This window comes from Mya arenaria, chromosome 4 (genome assembly GCF_026914265.1).
Source record: "Mya arenaria isolate MELC-2E11 chromosome 4, ASM2691426v1".
Lineage (NCBI taxonomy): Eukaryota > Metazoa > Mollusca > Bivalvia > Myida > Myidae > Mya > Mya arenaria.
The window spans coordinates 72,441,632-72,459,882 of record NC_069125.1 but is presented as its reverse complement, the minus strand read 5'-3'; the positions used below and the strand labels follow the sequence as shown (position 1 = coordinate 72,459,882).

Below are 18,251 nucleotides of genomic sequence, written 5' to 3'. Positions count from 1 at the left end.
TTCGTGGTAAGTATACCAAATTGCAGTGTTCGACACTAACGGGGTCCCGGGACCCCGAGGACACCAGTTTTTCAGGAGGGACACCTGAACTTCGAAGTCCGGTATTCCGTCGGGACACTTTAAATTTCTGACTGATAAACGCTAAATATCAATAAATAAGTAGCATTTAATTAATTTATTACCTAAATTCGGGCTCCCTAAATTTCTTGACAGCACATGTCAAAACAATATTATTAATTATCATTATCGGACTCATCAAAGCGAAAGTATAGCTGACTATTTGACTATAGTTACGTCATGAATCTATAAATAAACAGGTCATTTCACAGGCGCATGCAGGTTAACGCTTCCATTTTGTTGTTTACATTTTAAACAAGGTCAGAGCTGACAGAGATTTATTATCGGTAAAATACTTATGTGGAATTGTTTTGCTTATGTGTCAGAACCGCCCAAAAAGATGCCAACTCTGATGATACCTTTTATATAATATGATGCGACCTTTGAGTATTTACAGTAACATTTACGACACAAAAGAACTGCATCCTACATTCAGCATTCTTTGTTAATTGGCATTCAACTTATCAATATTCTTTGTTAATTTTAAAGACATATATTTTATGCCTTGATAAAAAATAATAGAAATAAAATTTGCAGGGTTTTATTCATTAATTCAATAAATTTATAAAATTTTATGACTTTTTGGCGCGAAAATTAACATGTATACACAATTTTTGGTCGTCTGCTCTTCCAGTATGCACTACGACTGTTGGGCAGTCTGATTGATTTATCAACAGCTCTACTAAATATTGATTGGAGTTTTCACAAGCCAGATGTAATATTCCTACAGTTTCTTAATGAAAAGCACCGACATTTGACAAGACCCTGAACCATGATGTATTTTATGCGTATTTTCCAAAAATCTAAAAATAGTAACAACATCAATTTTTTGTTTACATTGTATCCATCTCTGTTTTTGACTGAAAACAAAAGGGACTTAGACATTCTCCCGCTTTTGAACCCAATCTACCAACTTAGAGACCAAAATATACCTCACTGCCATTCAGTGCTACTAACCTGTCATTACATGCTGCTGAAAACATGTATAATAATTATGGTGGTTTATACTTGCATTACAAATTGAAAAGTAAAAGGATGTTGAATTTAATATTAAAACAGGCTCAACAATGAAAAAATGTAAAAAGTGGAAGGGACTCCTAATTTCAGGAAGGGACACCTGATTTCAAATGTTGGTGTCCCTTCGGGATCCCTTGGAAAAATGGTTAGTGTCGACCCCTGAAATTGACAACAGTTGTCTAGAATTTTATTAGAAATCATAATTTGTACGTATTGCGTAAATGTTATAAATATTTTAAGGTTGTATATAATTACATTGGTGAAAGTTTCAGCCTCATGTGGCTTAATATGCACTTATAGCAACATATGAAGAAACAAGAGAACCGTGGTGTGTAGGTTATAGTCCATATAATGGAAAATAACCAAATTTATTAATGGAAAATAACAAAATTTATTACAAGCGAAGCCCAGTAATAAGTTTTGTTATTTTCCATTACATGAGCTGTAACTGACTTATAGTTCACCCTAGTTTCTAAGCCAATCATCGAACAAGGCCGTATACAGCGTGCCCATTGGCTGCTCGAAGTTCATTTGGCGCGCGCCATGTCTGTTGACCTAGTTATAATAATTAACTTATTGGATGCAGATGTGATCTTATATGAAACCTATTCGAGCAAAGATTTGAAAATCTCTGGGTGATGATTGGCTTAGAAACTAGGGTGAGCTATAAGGTCCTATATAGCTCACCTGATCAAAGAGTTACAAAAGAGTAATTGCAAATAATCTTTGCATATAGACGTATAAAAAAATAAACTTCTCAAGGGGGTCCGAATTTGCTCAAAAAATATTCTAAAGGGGGTTCTTTTCTCATCAAATAAACTTCTGAAGGGGGATGGTCCATTTTGAAAGTGCCTTCCTGGGGTGGGACATATGTTTTACTGGAATAGCCCTAACTGAAACTTATTTTCAATACATTTTGTTCCTTGCCTCTTGAAAAATATATAAAACTTTATTTAGTTTTACTACACAGGACTGTAGTTCACATTTGTTTGACAAAGACTTGGATATTTAGTTGTTTAATTGCTCAGGTTAGTAATGAATAAGTTGCAAATCTTTATTTCCCTCTTAGATGAAGCTAAAACAGTATTGTGTTTGGTACCTTGAGGAGGCCCGCACAAAAGACCTTGAGTTGTTTCTTGGGTAGTGATGAGAGTGTGAGGCGGGAAAAGGCTCGGGCAAGAAACAGGGCAGTCTCTGCCTTAATGGATGGGTTCTTATTTTCGAGCGCAGCAACTAAATCCTCGATGAGTGGTTCCAGGCTAATCTATAAAACAACAAAGTAGTTGGCATGAATGTCAGCTAATGGATGAACTCTTAAAACTGTTGAATAACATGACTGTTAATATTTCTCTGTAATGTGAGTACCTTTAAGTGATCATTGGATTATTCTTAATCACAGTGGAATTAAAACCAAACATAAAAGAATGAATAAAACATTTAAACATCACTACATTACAGATTACATCTTCAATCTCTAACATTAAATTTCAACTAGTTTATTCCACTTAACACCACGACATGATACAGAGGACATACTGATAGGTAAGCAGCATCGATGGCGTCACGCAGGGCTGTGACAACCATTGGTTTCTTTTCCTTGAACTTTTCAATGTAGACCTGGATACACTACAAAACACAAACATACATCATACAGGTGGCATCTTGCATATTTTCTTATACTACTTTGGCAGTGCTATCAAATCAATTCACTGTCAACATGTTTGAATGTACCACTACCAGTTAAGAATTTGCAACATAAATAAAAAAAATTGCAGACAATAATACTCTTTTTTATTCTAATTCAGCATCAAGCATTTATGTTTTAAAATTCGAACATTTATTAAACCAAAAACTTAAAATTTATATTATATAGCTACAGAACAATATCATGCAGGCTTCCCATGTAATGTCACCAACAGTCCTTGTAATGCTTAACAACAGCATCATGGAGCAAATGCCAAGGCATGCCCCTGAAGGTCCTTCCAGTCAAATAAGCACATAACTTGATAATTATTAAAGTTATTTATTGGCCTTACTCTCCTGCAACATTTGCACCATGAATGTCTCATTCGTTAAAAAAGTTTTGTATGACTATGGTGCTGACAACAAAAGAAATGCTATGGCAATACCTACACTTATTATATACAAGAGCTGTCACAGAGAAAGCGCGTTCGACTACTCTGCCGCTTTTCAGTGTAAGGATTGAAAAGTTTTGGCGAAACATGCATGGATCAGTGTTAAATTAGATTTCAATGCAATACATGATGTGCTGAGATATTAACATAAATGTGGTTACATGCAAAATTTTAACCAGAATTTTTAAGTGTGATAATAAAGGGCCATTATTTGCAAAATACAGTTATCTAACTTGGTTATTCAATTAGGTTGGGTGGTTGAATACCATTGTATAAAGTCTCAATGCAATACATCAAGTACTTGCTGAGATATTATCCTATGTGTGCTAACATGCAAGACCTTAACCAGAATTTCTAAGTCTTATAATAAAGGGGCAAAAATGATATAATATGAAAGATAGGGTCATCTTACTTGATTAAATAAGAAGGTTAAATGGTTGGAAGCCTGTGTGTAAAGTTTCAATGCAATACATGATGTATTCGCTGAGGTATTGACTTAAAAGTGGTTACATGCAAAACCTTAACCAGAATTTCTAAGTCTAATAATAAAGGGCAATTATTTTGCATTAAATGCAAACTAGAGTTATCTAACTTGATTAATTTAGTAGGTTGGATGGTTGAGTACCATTGTATAAAGTCTCAATGCAATACCTCAAGTAGTTACTGAGATATTAACCTATGTGTGCTTACACGCAAAACCTTAACCAGAATTTCTAAGTCAAATAATAAAGGCCTATTATTTGCATTAAATGCAGCAAATTATAGTTATCTAACTTGGTTAATTAAGTAGGTTGGATGGTTGAGTACCATTGTATCAAGTCCCAATGCAATACCTCAAGTAGTTGCTGAGATATTAACCTATGTGTGCTTGCACGCAAAACATTAACCAGAATTTTTAAGTCAAATAATAAAGGCCTATTATTTGCATTAAATGCAAACTAGCGTTATCTAACTTGGTTAATTAAGTAGGTTGGATGGTCAAGTACCGTTGTATAAAGTCCCAATGCAATACCTCAAGTAGTTGCTGTGATATTTACCTATGTGTGCTTGCACGCAAAACCTTAAGCAAGGGGTGACGCCGACGCTTGGGTGAGTAGTATAGCTCTCCTTATTCTTCGAATAGTCGAGCTAAAAATCAGTTGTCAGAGCTAAAAAAATGTTTTTAATCTGAAATGAAAACAGTGACTCGATATTATATCATTTAATAAATTGTAAAGCAGTTTTACCTGTGCAGCATAAGGGCTGAACTTGTTCCTGAGTCCCATGGCAAGACTGGCCAGACACTTGCCTCCCAGGACAACCAACATTACATTAGAATCCTTGCCTACAACCTGTTTACAACCAAAAAAACATGAATAACAAATATTTGTAAACAAGAAAAATGCCTGTCCTTATCTTAGAAAAAATCATTTCGTGACAATTGGTACACATTAGTCAAATTCAAAGAGCCGTCACTGTCAAATATTTTTGGCTAATGGAAAAAAGAACATGTGGACAGAAAAGAAGGGAAAGCAGATAAACTAAAAAGTGTAACTTTATATATGTATGAATATGATACTGCTTCTTAGTGAGCATAAATTGGGGCTTATTAATTGGTATCCCAATTAGGAGTACCTTACTGACATTACAATTTTAGACAACAATCAAAAGTAAGAGTTTTATGAGTTAGAAGTATTCTTTGCTGAAAAGCTTAAAATTATGTTCCTCATTAAAACTGCCAGACAAATGTTCTCTAACCAGTAGTGCAAAAGACTAATGACTTGTGATTAACAACAATGTCACCATGACAACAGATCTTACCTTCATGAGCGTTTTGACAAGGGCCCCGTGGTCTCCAGGTTCTATTTTTGGGTTCTCACAGAGCTTTTGTACAGCTTCCAGGGCTTCTCTCCGCTCCTGCCACTTCTTAGCCTCCTGTTAAGAGTCAGGCAAAGGGATAAATATAAGCATACATGTAAAGTGAATTCTTTATGCTTGTGAAATATCACACTTATTAACAGAAATGTGCTAGCAACCCCAGATTGCTTTTCTGGATAAAAATGGTATTTTTAATGCCTGATTTAACCTAAAACCCATTAACCAAATTTTAATAAATGAATGTGTGAACTGCTTAGGTACATATAGCTGTATCAAGATTTTGTATCACTTTTCCGCCTTCATCACATCCAACACTCACAATTTTGTCATAGTAGTCCTTGGGCAGTGCAGCCAGGATGTTGACTGGTTCAAGAAGGTCATAGGGATCGACATCCTCACCAGCTTCTGTGAATAACAAAAACAATTGGCTCAACCATTCAACACACTCTAATAGTAACTCATTCTGTACACTGACACCATAATAATCAAATGAGACTTAAGTGTTGACACCAATTAGTTTTTCATTTAAATCATTTGATACAAAACTGAAATTTTTAGATTGAGGTAAACATTGATAAAGCACCATCTACCCTTTTTGAAGCATATGACAAAAGAAGGGCACAATAAAGATTCATAAAAAAATAGGGTCTGATTTTAATGAATGATGATAAATAACTCATTTGACTTTAATGATCAAAACAAAAAAAGCATATGATATGTATACAGATTAAAAATATAAGCCTTTTTAATGTTTTTTTCAATTAATAGCTACAGGACAACGAAATCCCCGATTTAAAAAGAAGGAATAAATCATCGTTCTCATTTTTTTTGTACATAAATCATGTTTATTTTTTTGACATTTGCATCAACGAATATTCTGCTGCTTTAACACCAAATCCTTCAACTACAGGAGTTTCAGAAGTAGCATCTAGTAATTTCAAAAATCTTTAATCTGTAGAGAATTCATTTTTAAAGAAATAAAAAAGAAATAGCTTAGTTAGGGCTATTCAATTTAAACATATAAACCACCGGGGGGAAGGCACTTTTAAATTATGCCACCCCCCTACAGAAGCAAATTTACCTGAGTGGGGTCAAAATTAGCAAAAAAAGACACCCACCTATATACTATTTAAATATGCCTTCCCCCCAGGTGTTGTATGTTTTACTGAAATAGCCCTAAGATCATTTTAAAAGCATATCAATACGTCAGATGAACAAATGTATCAGGGATGCTACAAATTTGAAATCTTTCGCGGTCCTGGCCTGTCAAACCAGGCGTGGACAAAAAAAAAGCATATTGTCAGATTTTAGGAGCCCTGATATGCATTGATATTAAGCCAAACAATGTTCATTAGTTTACCCTCATCCTCCTCCTCTTCATCAACACCTGCCTCCGCCATGGCTGCCTTCTCCTCCATCTTGGCCTTAAGATCCTGCTGGGAGCGCAGGAAGCGTGCCTGATGAGGCTTCTCGCCGGCTAGCTTCTCAAACTCGGCCTCTAGCTCTGCAACCTAGAATGTAAATATTAATGTACAGGTGAAAAACATGTACAAGTTTAGAAAACCTCAGGTTTTAATATCAAAATCATTCAAGGACAGAAAACTAGTGTTTCATTCATTTTGTACACATATGTATCAAAATTTGTATGAAAGCCACTATTTATTAATACTGCTGACTCTCACATGATGTATCTTTTTCAATTAATCTGCTGTTTATATATAAACACATACCAAAAAAGATAACAGTACATGTGATCATTGGCATTGAAATGGTTAACAAAACTACTGGAAACATTATGCCCAAACAGACTACCTGAGAGTAGACAGTGTTAAGTTTGCTAGAGAGTCTGGCAATTTGTGTTGGTTTTTGTACTTATGTTAGAATGCTCATTGACATTTGCTAGCATGTTACAAAATTGTTTGTTGTTCATGGGTTAAACATTTGGAGTGGTAAAGGTTAATTTGGTCCAATTTTGATAACTCAACAGCAATGAGTTCTGAGTGAATAATTGTCTGGCTATATATAAAAACTATGTAAAAATGTTCGGTAAAAATTAGATAAACAACTTGTGATTTTACAAAAGATAACTTAACGTTGCCTTTTGGGTTATACATCAATGACAAGGGTATATGGGATAAATATTGTGTGTGTGACTGTGTACCTGTACAGGTTTGAAGTCCACTAGTTTTGGTTTGATGGCTGCCCCCACCCAGCGGTACATTTCAACCACCAGGCCCTTGGCCTCATCGCGTACATTCTTGTCTCGGTCTTCTAGGAGCTTGGGAAGAAACTTCACCATCGGCTTGATCTGAACTATCTTGTTACCAAAATCCCTGGAAACCAGAAAAGAAAATTATTCTGCCAGATATAAACTATGATCTCATAAGTTGAATGATAGATACAGGGCGAGCAGTATGTAGGCAGAGCTCTAGTTGAGAGTACCACATAAATCCACTTCTTACTAAACTGATGACTTGATTTTTAAAATCATATTTGCTTTAAAATAGAATAGTAAGCCAATAGAAACAGATCGTTAAAGGTAAAGCCCCACCTTCAGGAATTCCATATGCATGTTATAGTTCAAATTTGATGCAGATTTTTGTAGTGCAACAACACAATTCAAAATAGAGCTCTCCACGAAGAAGCCGAATTCTAGCCAACAGGGGAGTACAAGGAGCCTTTTTGTAAGCCTAACTATGATATTATCCAACATGACCATTAAGCCGCTTAGCAATGAGTTCTCAAGGTGACTAATAGCAACAAGAGGGCCATATTGGCCCTAAATCGCTCACCTGAGTAAAAGAGTTTAACCTTTGTAATCAATAAAGCTTGATATTTGCTGTATTGAAAAACATACTGATCAAACATGTTGCCAGGATAATCACTGAAAATCCTGTCATTGTGCAAATATGAGAATCAAATTCTGTCAGTGTGCAGTCAATCACCAAGTCCTGTCAGTATGCAGGCATCTGAACGAAATCCTGTCGATTATTAAATTTATTATTATGTAAAAATGAAATTTCTTCTAAAGAATTAAGTGTAAAATAATTATTTGGATCTATGAACTTAAAATTGAACAATAATTACCATTAAGTGACTATGTTGAAGACTTAATAAAATTTAAAATCTATTCCTTTGGTACTAAAAATGAAAGTAGTGGAATCTCCAACAAAAAGGGAGACCATATAGCAAGACTTACTGCCCTTGTTTCAAGAGCAAACATTACATAACTATCAGATTTTAACATTTTGGCCATTTTGCTGTTGTTGTTGTTGATCAATCATGTCCTTTGGTGTATTTTTGTAGCGGGTCACCCAAGGAAGCTTCCTGTAAAGTTTCATTGAATTTGGACAGGTAGTTTCAGAGGAGATGTTTTTTAAAGCAAAACAGGAAGTCAGCCATTTTGTTGTTGTTGCTGTTGTTGTTGTTGTTACTGAGCAATCGAGACTCCTTGTTGAATTTTTGTAGATGGTCACCCAAGGAAGCTTCCTGTAAAGTTTCATTAAATTTGGACAGGTAGTTTCAGAGGAGATGTTTTTTAAAGCAAAAGAGGAAGTCGGCCATTTTGTAGTTGTTGTTGTTGCAATCGTGACCCCTTGTTGTATTTTTGTAGAGGGTCTCACAAGGAAGCTTCCTGTGAAGCTTCATTGAATTTGGCCAGGTAGTTAGACGAGAAGTTTTTTAAGCAATTGTTGACAGACAGACTGACTGACTGACTGACTGATGGACGGACTGACGGACAGACGCCGGACAAAGACAGATCACAATAGCTCACCTTCAGCACTTTGTCTTACAAGAGAGAAAAACAAAGCCACAGTGGACTTATTTGAATTAAAGTATATCATGTTTCTAACCATGTCAGAGAATTATTTTACATATATATATATATATATAAATATATATATAAAGTAACCTAGACAAAAGACATATTTTTATGAAGATCTGACACTTTTTTCTATTCATTCTAACAAACAAGAGGCACATCAGTGCCTGTGCTCCACTGGCCAAAAGGTTCAAGCAAAGACCACCTAATGAACATTTTCGTCAAGTTTCATAGAAATACAATCAGCAATTTTTGAGGAGAAGTCATTTAATTTTTTTTTTTTACTTTAATAGCTCTGGCTGCCATGTTGTGCAGTGGACCGAAATGATTTGGGCAATTTGAGAAAAGGAGCACCAAACAAACATTTCTGTCAAGTTTTATCGAAAAAAGGTCATTGGTTTCGACGACAAGTCGTATAAAGTTTTTTTTATTTTTTAGCTCTGGCAGCCATGGTGTGCAGTGGACTGGAACCATTTAACAAATTTTGGTTAATGACCACCCAAGGAACATTTCTGTCAAGTTTCATCAAAATCTGATCATCGGTTTCTGAGGAGAAGTGGTGTAAAGGTTTTTCCTATTTTTAGCTCTGGCTGCCATGTTGTGCAGCGGACCGGAACCATTTGGGCAATTTTGGTTAAAGGGCATCCCGATGAACATTTATGTAAAGTTTCATCAAAATCTGATAATCGGTTTCTGAGAAGATGTAGTTTAACGTTTTTTTCTATTCTTAGGTCTGGTGCCCATGTTGTGCAGCAGACCAGAACTGTTTGGGCTATTTTGGTTAAGGACTACCCAAGTAACATTTTTGTCAAGTTTCATTGCAATACGATCATCGGTTTCTGAGGAGAAGTCGTTTAAAGGTTTTTCTATTTTTACCTCTGGGGGCCATCTTGTGCAGTGGACCGAAACCATTGAAGCAAATTTGATAAAGGACCATCCAAGGAACATTTCTGTTAAGTTTCATCAAAATCTGATCATCGGTTTCTGAGAAGATGTTCTTTAAAGGTTTTTCTATTTTTTTGCCCTGGCAGCCATGTTGTGCAGCGGACCGGAACCATTTGAGCAATTTTGGTTAAGGACCACCCAAGGAACAATTCTGTCAAGTTTCATCAAAATCTGCCTATCCGTTTCAGAGGAGATGTCGTTTAAAGATTTTGCTATTTTTAGCTGTGGCGGCCATATTGTGCAATGGACCAGAACCATTTGAGCAATTTTAATAAAGGACCACCCAAGGAACATTACTGTCAAGTTTCATCAAAATCTGCCGAACCGTTTCAGAGGAGATGTCGTTTAAAGATTTTGCTATTTTTAGCTCTGGCGGCCATATTGTGCAATGGACCGGAACCATTTGAGCAATTTTGGTAAAGGACCACCAAAGGAACATTCCTGTGAAGTTTTGTCAAAATCCGCTTATCAGTTTCAGAGGAGATGTCATTTAAAGTAAAAGTTTACGCACGCACGCACGCACGCACACACTCACGACGGACAATCTGTGACGACATAAGCTCCATGGCCTTCGGCCAGTGGAGCTAAAAATCATTGAAAAATATATACATTGTAAACAGTCCAACAGCTGTGAATGACATATATTACTTCCACAAGCTGCCTCCACATCAACTTGTCACATAACAATGTGCACACATTTTATACCTGAGACAGTTATATATCAAATAAGATGGAATGATAAAATGAGAATCCCAGCTTGCATAATACTCGAGTCATTGCAGGATCCAGTCAAAAAAGTGGTACCTTGACTATTTTCACTGTCTATTTTTCCAAAGCAAAATTGACTTTTCAAAAATACTGAATAACAATTAACTGATTTTACATATATCATTTTAATAATAATATCATCAATAGTTACTTTCTACACGTATGATTTCTGTTAGTGTGCAAAAGTTGTCAGTAATTACTCAACTTTCATCTTTTAGAGTTGTATTCCTTACTTCCAGTTCATGTAGGCATGCTTTCATAGAAAATAAATCTCAATCAAAAGACAAAATATTTTTAGTATTTCTCTTTTAAGACAAACATGTTTAATATGTCTCTTTAAAGACCAACATGTTGAATATGTCTCTTTAAAAACAAACATGTTTAATATGTCTCTTTAAAGACCAACATGTTTAATATGTCTCTTTAAAAACAAACATGTTTAATATGTCTCTTTAAAGACCAACATGTTTAATATGTCTCTTTAAAGACCAACATGTTTAATATGTCTCTTTAAAAACAAACATGTTTAATATGTCTCTTTAAAGACAAACATGTTTAATATGTCTCTTTAAAGACCAACATGTTTAATATGTCTCTTTAAAGACCAACATGTTTAATATGTCTCTTTAAAGAAACACACATGTTTAATATGTCTCTTTAAAAACAAACATGTTTAATATGTCTCTTTAAAGACCAACATGTTTAATATGTCTCTTTAAAGACCAACATGTTTAATATGTCTCTTTAAAGAAACACACATGTTTAATATGTCTCTTTAAAGACCAACATGTTGAATATGTCTCTTTAAAGACCAACATGTTTAATATGTCTCTTTAAAAACATACATGTTTAATATGTCTCTTTAAAAACAAACATGTTTAATATGTCTCTTTAAAGACCAACATGTTTAATATGTCTCTTTAAAGACCAACATGTTTAATATGTCTCTTTAAAGACCAACATGTTTAATATGTCTCTTTAAAAACACACATGTTTAATATGTCTCTTTAAAAACAAACATGTTTAATATGTCTCTTTAAAGACCAACATGTTTAATATGTCTCTTTAAAAACATACATGTTTAATATGTCTCTTTAAAGACCAACATGTTTAATATGTCTCTTTAAAGACCAACATGTTTAATATGTCTCTTTAAAGACCAACATGTTTAATATGTCTCTTTAAAGACCAACATGTTTAATATGTCTCTTTAAAAACATACATGTTTAATATGTCTCTTTAAAAACAAACATGTTTAATATGTCTCTTTAAAGACCAACATGTTTAATATGTCTCTTTAAAGACCAACATGTTGAATATGTCTCTTTAAAGACCAACATGTTTAATATGTCTCTTTAAAAACATACATGTTTAATATGTCTCTTCAAAGACCAACATGTTTAATATGTCTCTTTAAAGACCAACATGTTTAATATGTCTCTTTAAAAACAAACATGTTTAATATGTCTCTTTAAAGACACACATGTTTAATATGTCTCTTTAAAGACCAACATGTTTAATATGTCTCTTTAAAAACAAACATGTTTAATATGTCTCTTTAAAGACAAACATGTTTAATATGTCTCTTTAAAGACCAACATGTTTAATATGTCTCTTTAAAAACAAACATGTTTAATATGTCTCTTTAAAAACACACATGTTTAATATGTCTCTTTAAAGACCAACATGTTTAATATGTCTCTTTAAAAACAAACATGTTTAATATGTCTCTTTAAAGACCAACATGTTTAATATGTCTCTTTAAAAACACACATGTTTAATATGTCTCTTTAAAAACAAACATGTTTAATATGTCTCTTTAAAAACAAACATGTTTAATATGTCTCTTTAAAAACACACATGTTTAATATGTCTCTTTAAAAACAAACATGTTTAATATGTCTCTTTAAAGACACACATGTTGAATATGTCTCTTTAAAAACAAACATGTTTAATATGTCTCTTTAAAAACCAACATGTTTAATATGTCTCTTTAAAGACCAACATGTTTAATATGTCTCTTTAAAAACACACATGTTGAATATGTCTCTTTAAAAACAAACATGTTTAATATGTCTCTTTAAAGACACACATGTTGAATATGTCTCTTTAAAAACAAACATGTTTAATATGTCTCTTTAAAGACCAACATGTTTAATATGTCTCTTTAAAGACCAACATGTTTAATATGTCTCTTTAAAAACAAACATGTTTAATATGTCTCTTTAAAAACAAACATGTTTAATATGTCTCTTTAAAGACACACATGTTGAATATGTCTCTTTAAAGAAACACATGTTGAATATGTCTCTTTAAAGAAACACATGTTGAATATGTCTCTTTAAAGAAACACATGTTTAATATGTCTCTTTAAAGACCAACATGTTTAATATGTCTCTTTAAAAACAAACATGTTTAATATGTCTCTTTAAAGACCAACATGTTGAATATGTCTCTTTAAAGAAACACATGTTTAATATGTCTCTTTAAAGACCAACATGTTTAATATGTCTCTTTAAAAACAAACATGTTTAATATGTCTCTTTAAAGAAACACATGTTGAATATGTCTCTTTAAAGACACACATGTTGAATATGTCTCTTTAAAGAAACACATGTTTAATATGTCTCTTTAAAGACCAACATGTTTAATATGTCTCTTTAAAGACCAACATGTTGAATATGTCTCTTTAAAGACCAACATGTTTAATATGTCTCTTTAAAAACAAACATGTTTAGTATGTCTCTTTAAAGACCAACATGTTTAATATGTCTCTTTAAAAACAAACATGTTTAATATGTCTCTTTAAAGAAACACATGTTGAATATGTCTCTTTAAAGACACACATGTTGAATATGTCTCTTTAAAGAAACACATGTTTAATATGTCTCTTTAAAGACCAACATGTTTAATATGTCTCTTTAAAAACAAACATGTTTAGTATGTCTCTTTAAAGACCAACATGTTTAATATGTCTCTTTAAAAACAAACATGTTTAATATGTCTCTTTAAAGACACACATGTTGAATAAGGCTTCATGTAAGCAAGTGAGCATAAAAGGTGAGCTAAGTTGTACAGTGTGGGCATACCTGAGAGCCTCCTTCATCACCTGGACGGAGGCGGCAACCACCTTTGGGTTCTTGTTTGTCCAGCCCTCAATGACTACCTCGGACACAACGTCCTGCTTCTCGGCCTCGATGTACAGCATGATGATCTCCTTACCATACTCCTTTGTCTTCTGTTTGCTTGCACTCAGGCACTTGGTGACAATACCCTGGGTCACTTCATGGGCCACCCTGCCATTACGATATCATTATAAGCATTAAACGTGCTGATATGTTTACCTGCATAATTATTTTTTCTAAGGTTTTAGCTGCAGAGTAATAGAAGGGTGCTGCACCCTGTCCTTTTAAGGTAGCACCTTTCTGCCCTCATGAACACTGACATTAGCATCCTTCTGCCTTCATAGAAGTAAATGCTTAAGATGGTCACTTTTAATTTGAATACATCCAAAATTACATGTTTGGGCAAAAAAAAAATTTGTTTGGTTAGGGTTACATCCTCTTCAAAAATAGGTAGGGTAGGTAGGCTTTTTATTTTTTTTATTTATTAGGCTTTATATAAGAATATCATTTTCATCATTGGAGAATGGTGTTAAAGCTATCTTCTGTATAAGCATTTAAGGTTTAAACTACATATTGAAAAGCAATTTAAAAAAAAACGTTTTTTTGTTTTTTCATTTTATTTTTTTTCCAAACTGACTATAAAACAGGTAGGGTCGGCACCTATTCCATACGTAGGGTCGGGTAACCAGAACCAAATGTATTTTTTTTAGGCTTTGGCATGAATAGGGACTAGACACTACATTTGCAAGAAAAAGAGAAAATTGTCAAAAACTTACATCAAATTGATACCATTTAGCACAAGAGATTGAACCTTATTTACTTATGTATCATATAGCTTATGACAAAATGCATCTCTCACAATTTTTGCGCATTTTTCCAATTCGAAATTTACTGGGGTTGTCTACCATCTTAAATCCCAGTAAGTTTAAAAAAAAGCGTTGGTATATTTGTCTGTACTCATCACGTGACTTGGCTTCCTGGAAGAAGGGACAATAAAATAAAGTGGAATTCTGCTGCAAAACATCACAGAAACAGTAGACGGTGTGAACTTTTGAAAGTGGATAACTCTGCTGAAAATGACAGCAAGTACCAAAATGCTTATTGACTATTAAGTCTGTGAAACAATCACATGACTTGCAAGGTGTTCAGAAAAACCATTCTACACTTATTAAACTGGGAAACTATAATGCGCTGAGACAGCAAATGATTGTTTATTCCTTTAATTATGTAAATTTACGTACTTTCAGCCACATACTAGCTCACATTGAGATTTTAGGCTTGTTTTGAGGAAATTCTGTACTTGCTGATTTTGGGACCATCTGTTGTCTAGCTCAACTATTCTGCTGCTTTTCATTTTATTGTTTGCAAAATGTTGGTAAAACGTGCAATGATTACTGTTAAAAAAGATAACATCCAAAACCTTACAAGTAAAATATAAAGGGGCAAAGTATGCATTAAATGCAAGATAGAGTTATCATACTTAACTATACAGAGATTCAATACAATACATTAAAAAGCAGAGTTATTGACAGGGCAATTATTTGCATAATATGCATGATGAAACTTGATTAATGAAGTAGGTGGATAGTTGGGGACACATGTTTAAAGTTTCAATGCAATACAGATTTATTTGCTGAGATATTTACTTAAATTTTGTTACATGCATACTAATAAAGGGCCATAATTTGCATGAGTTATCTTCCTTCGCCGTTTACGTAGGTTGGAGGGTGGAGTATCATTGTAATATGAAATAAGGCACTGCCTTGGACGGGCTCTAGGTATGTTATCAACTTCAGAAACTGCTAATGCAGTACATTTTTCCTTAGGTAAACAAGTGTCAAAGGCAAAATTCATTTTATATGACATACTATGACTTTGACTACACCAATTAGATTATTAAGGTGCATAACAAGTAAGGTTAAGGCAATGCAAAGCAAATTTAATATTTTAATGTTTGAAAAAACTCATAATAACAAACACAAGTATATTAATTTACCTAATACTGAATATCATACAAGCATTTACAGTACAAATAAATGATTCCTACTTTAAACATAAGAAGGTAAACGAAACAGATTGAGTTTACTTAAAACTATTAAATTATTACAGTTATCTGACAATTAACCTGTACTAAACTATTTCAATATGTAAAACAGCATTGTGTATATTTTAGATTTTTAAGGTTCTGCAAATAACCTGGAAAAATGGTTTGACCACCTCAGCAGTTTGAAATGAATATAAATTCCCTGTAGTTGATGTCCATCATTGAATATAACGATGTATGCAGAAAGTATGAAAATATTTAATTATTTAAAGTATGAGTCTTTAAACTGAATTATACATCTATAACAGTTAAAAAAACAACAAGAGGGCCCTGAAGGCCCTGTATCGCTCATCTAATCCAATACAGATCATCAAGAATAACAATCTGATCAAGTTCCATGAACATATGGTCATAAATGTGGCCTCTAGAGTGTTAACATGCTTTTTCTATTACTTGACCTGGTGACCTAGTTTTTGACTGCACATGACCAAGATCGAACTTGGCCTAGAGCTAATCAATATAAACATCTGACCAACTTTCAGGAAGATACAGTCGTAAATGAGACCTCAGGCCTCAATTTCTCGAAACTTCTTAAGTTCCTTATAACCGGATTAAGCTAAACTCACTATTTTTGGTTTTCAATAATTTGGATAATATTTACTTCATTAAGAGTTTTTATACTTTAGATAGGAATTATCTATATGTTAGTTAAATTAAACCATTTTTCATTTATCAAAATTCCATTCAAGTATGTATTTTGAGTAATTGAAATATTAAAAGCTACTTAAGCCTGTTAAGCTTGAGAAGTTTCGAGAAATTGGGGCCTAGAGTTTTAACAAGCTTTTCCTTCAATTTGACCAGGTGACCGAGTGTTTGACCACACTTGACCCAGATTCGAACTTGACCTAGAGATTATCAAAATTAACATTCTGACCAAGTTTCCTGAAGATACAGTCATAAATGTGACTTCTATAGTGTTAACAAGCTTTTCCTTTAATTTGACCGGGTGACCTAGTTTTTAACCCCAGCTGAACCAATATCGAACTCGTCCAAGATTTTATTGAGAGTAACATTCTGACCAAGTTTCATTAAGATATTGCCCAAACTGTGACCTCTAGAGTGTTAACAGTCAAACTGTTGACGACAACGGACGATTACGACGGATGACGGACACAGGGCGATCACAATAGCTCACCTTGAGCACTTTGTGCTCAGGTGAGCTAAAAACAAGCGCATAGATTATTCAACAAAACATTAGTTCTTGTTATTGATACATATATATTTATGTTGTAAACTTATAATATATGCACAATAAAGCAATTTAACTGTTCACAACATTATCAGAACAAAAATATAATTAAGTCTCAATGCAATACATATAGCATTTGCTGTGATGACTATGTGTGCTAACATGCAAATCCTTCACCAGAATTTCTAAGTTGTAATAATGGCCCATAATTTGCTTACCTTTCACATCAGTGTTATCTAACTTATTACTTAGGTAAGTTGGATAGCTGGGGACATATATCTTAAGTTTCAATGAAATAAATGATGTATTTGCTGAGATGATGACTTGAAGGTGCTAATATGCAAAATCTAAACCAAGGTGTGATGCTGACAGTACAGCTCTCCTTATACTTAGTCGAGCTAAAAATACTCATATTTGCCTATTCAAAAGTCATAACTCTGGACTTACTATGTGTATAAGCAAAAAAATTCAGGTACACAACTACATAACCTGAACAACATTTCCCCAAGTCTCATTACTCTAGGTGAAATAGTTTTGAAGTATTGATAGACACAAGTCAAGAAACTTCAACGGCCATTACTTTGCAGCAGGAAACAAAACTCCAGGTGCACAACTCTACCACCCCCTCAACATTTTCCTAAGCTTTCATGACTTTGGTCATATAGTTTTGAGCAACACAAGTACAGAAATGCCATTTTTTGCTAAATAACGGGCCATTACTCCACTAAGTGCAGTGGGAAAACCACAGGTGCAAATCTTTATCCTCTTAACAACATTTCATGACTCTAGGTCCAATGGTTCTAAAGTTACGAATAGCACATGTCAGGGATGCCAACCCAATTTGTAAAAAAAAGGGAAACCAGAATGAAATAGGAGCAGGATTTCCGCCAGGCTTTTATGGCTTGTCAGGCCCGACGTGCCTTCCGCTGGCAAGGCTAATACCGACATGCGTTAATTATGCCGACATGCTTTAATCTGCGCAGCGACAAGCCTTACCAAAACAATCATCAGTTTTGACAATACACAGTTTTGCTGCGATTGCAATGGTTGACTTACAGCCAGAAAGCGTGTTGGGACTATTATGGCATTTGTATCAGCCATTCAGGATTGACGACAGCATGAAGGCGTGTCGGTGAGAATCGACGGTGCAAATAACCAAACTCCTCCTATT

The 18,251-nt window shown here is 34.0% G+C and overlaps 1 protein-coding gene across 2 annotated transcripts in view; it reads right to left on the bottom strand.

Moving 5' to 3' along the window:
• Window positions 1–18,251, bottom strand: part of LOC128231789 (cytoskeleton-associated protein 5-A-like) — a 48,923-nt gene that overhangs the window by 25,267 nt on the left and 5,405 nt on the right. For both annotated transcript variants that reach the window (XM_052944985.1, XM_052944986.1), the window contains exons 4-11: window positions 13,752–13,958; window positions 7,288–7,459; window positions 6,487–6,637; window positions 5,446–5,531; window positions 5,070–5,183; window positions 4,496–4,600; window positions 2,671–2,760; window positions 2,234–2,398 (exon numbers count right to left, since the gene is read on the bottom strand). In XM_052944985.1, coding sequence (XP_052800945.1) covers window positions 2,234–2,398; window positions 2,671–2,760; window positions 4,496–4,600; window positions 5,070–5,183; window positions 5,446–5,531; window positions 6,487–6,637; window positions 7,288–7,459; window positions 13,752–13,958 — 1,090 coding nt within the window. The remainder of the gene's footprint in view (window positions 1–2,233; window positions 2,399–2,670; window positions 2,761–4,495; window positions 4,601–5,069; window positions 5,184–5,445; window positions 5,532–6,486; window positions 6,638–7,287; window positions 7,460–13,751; window positions 13,959–18,251) is intronic.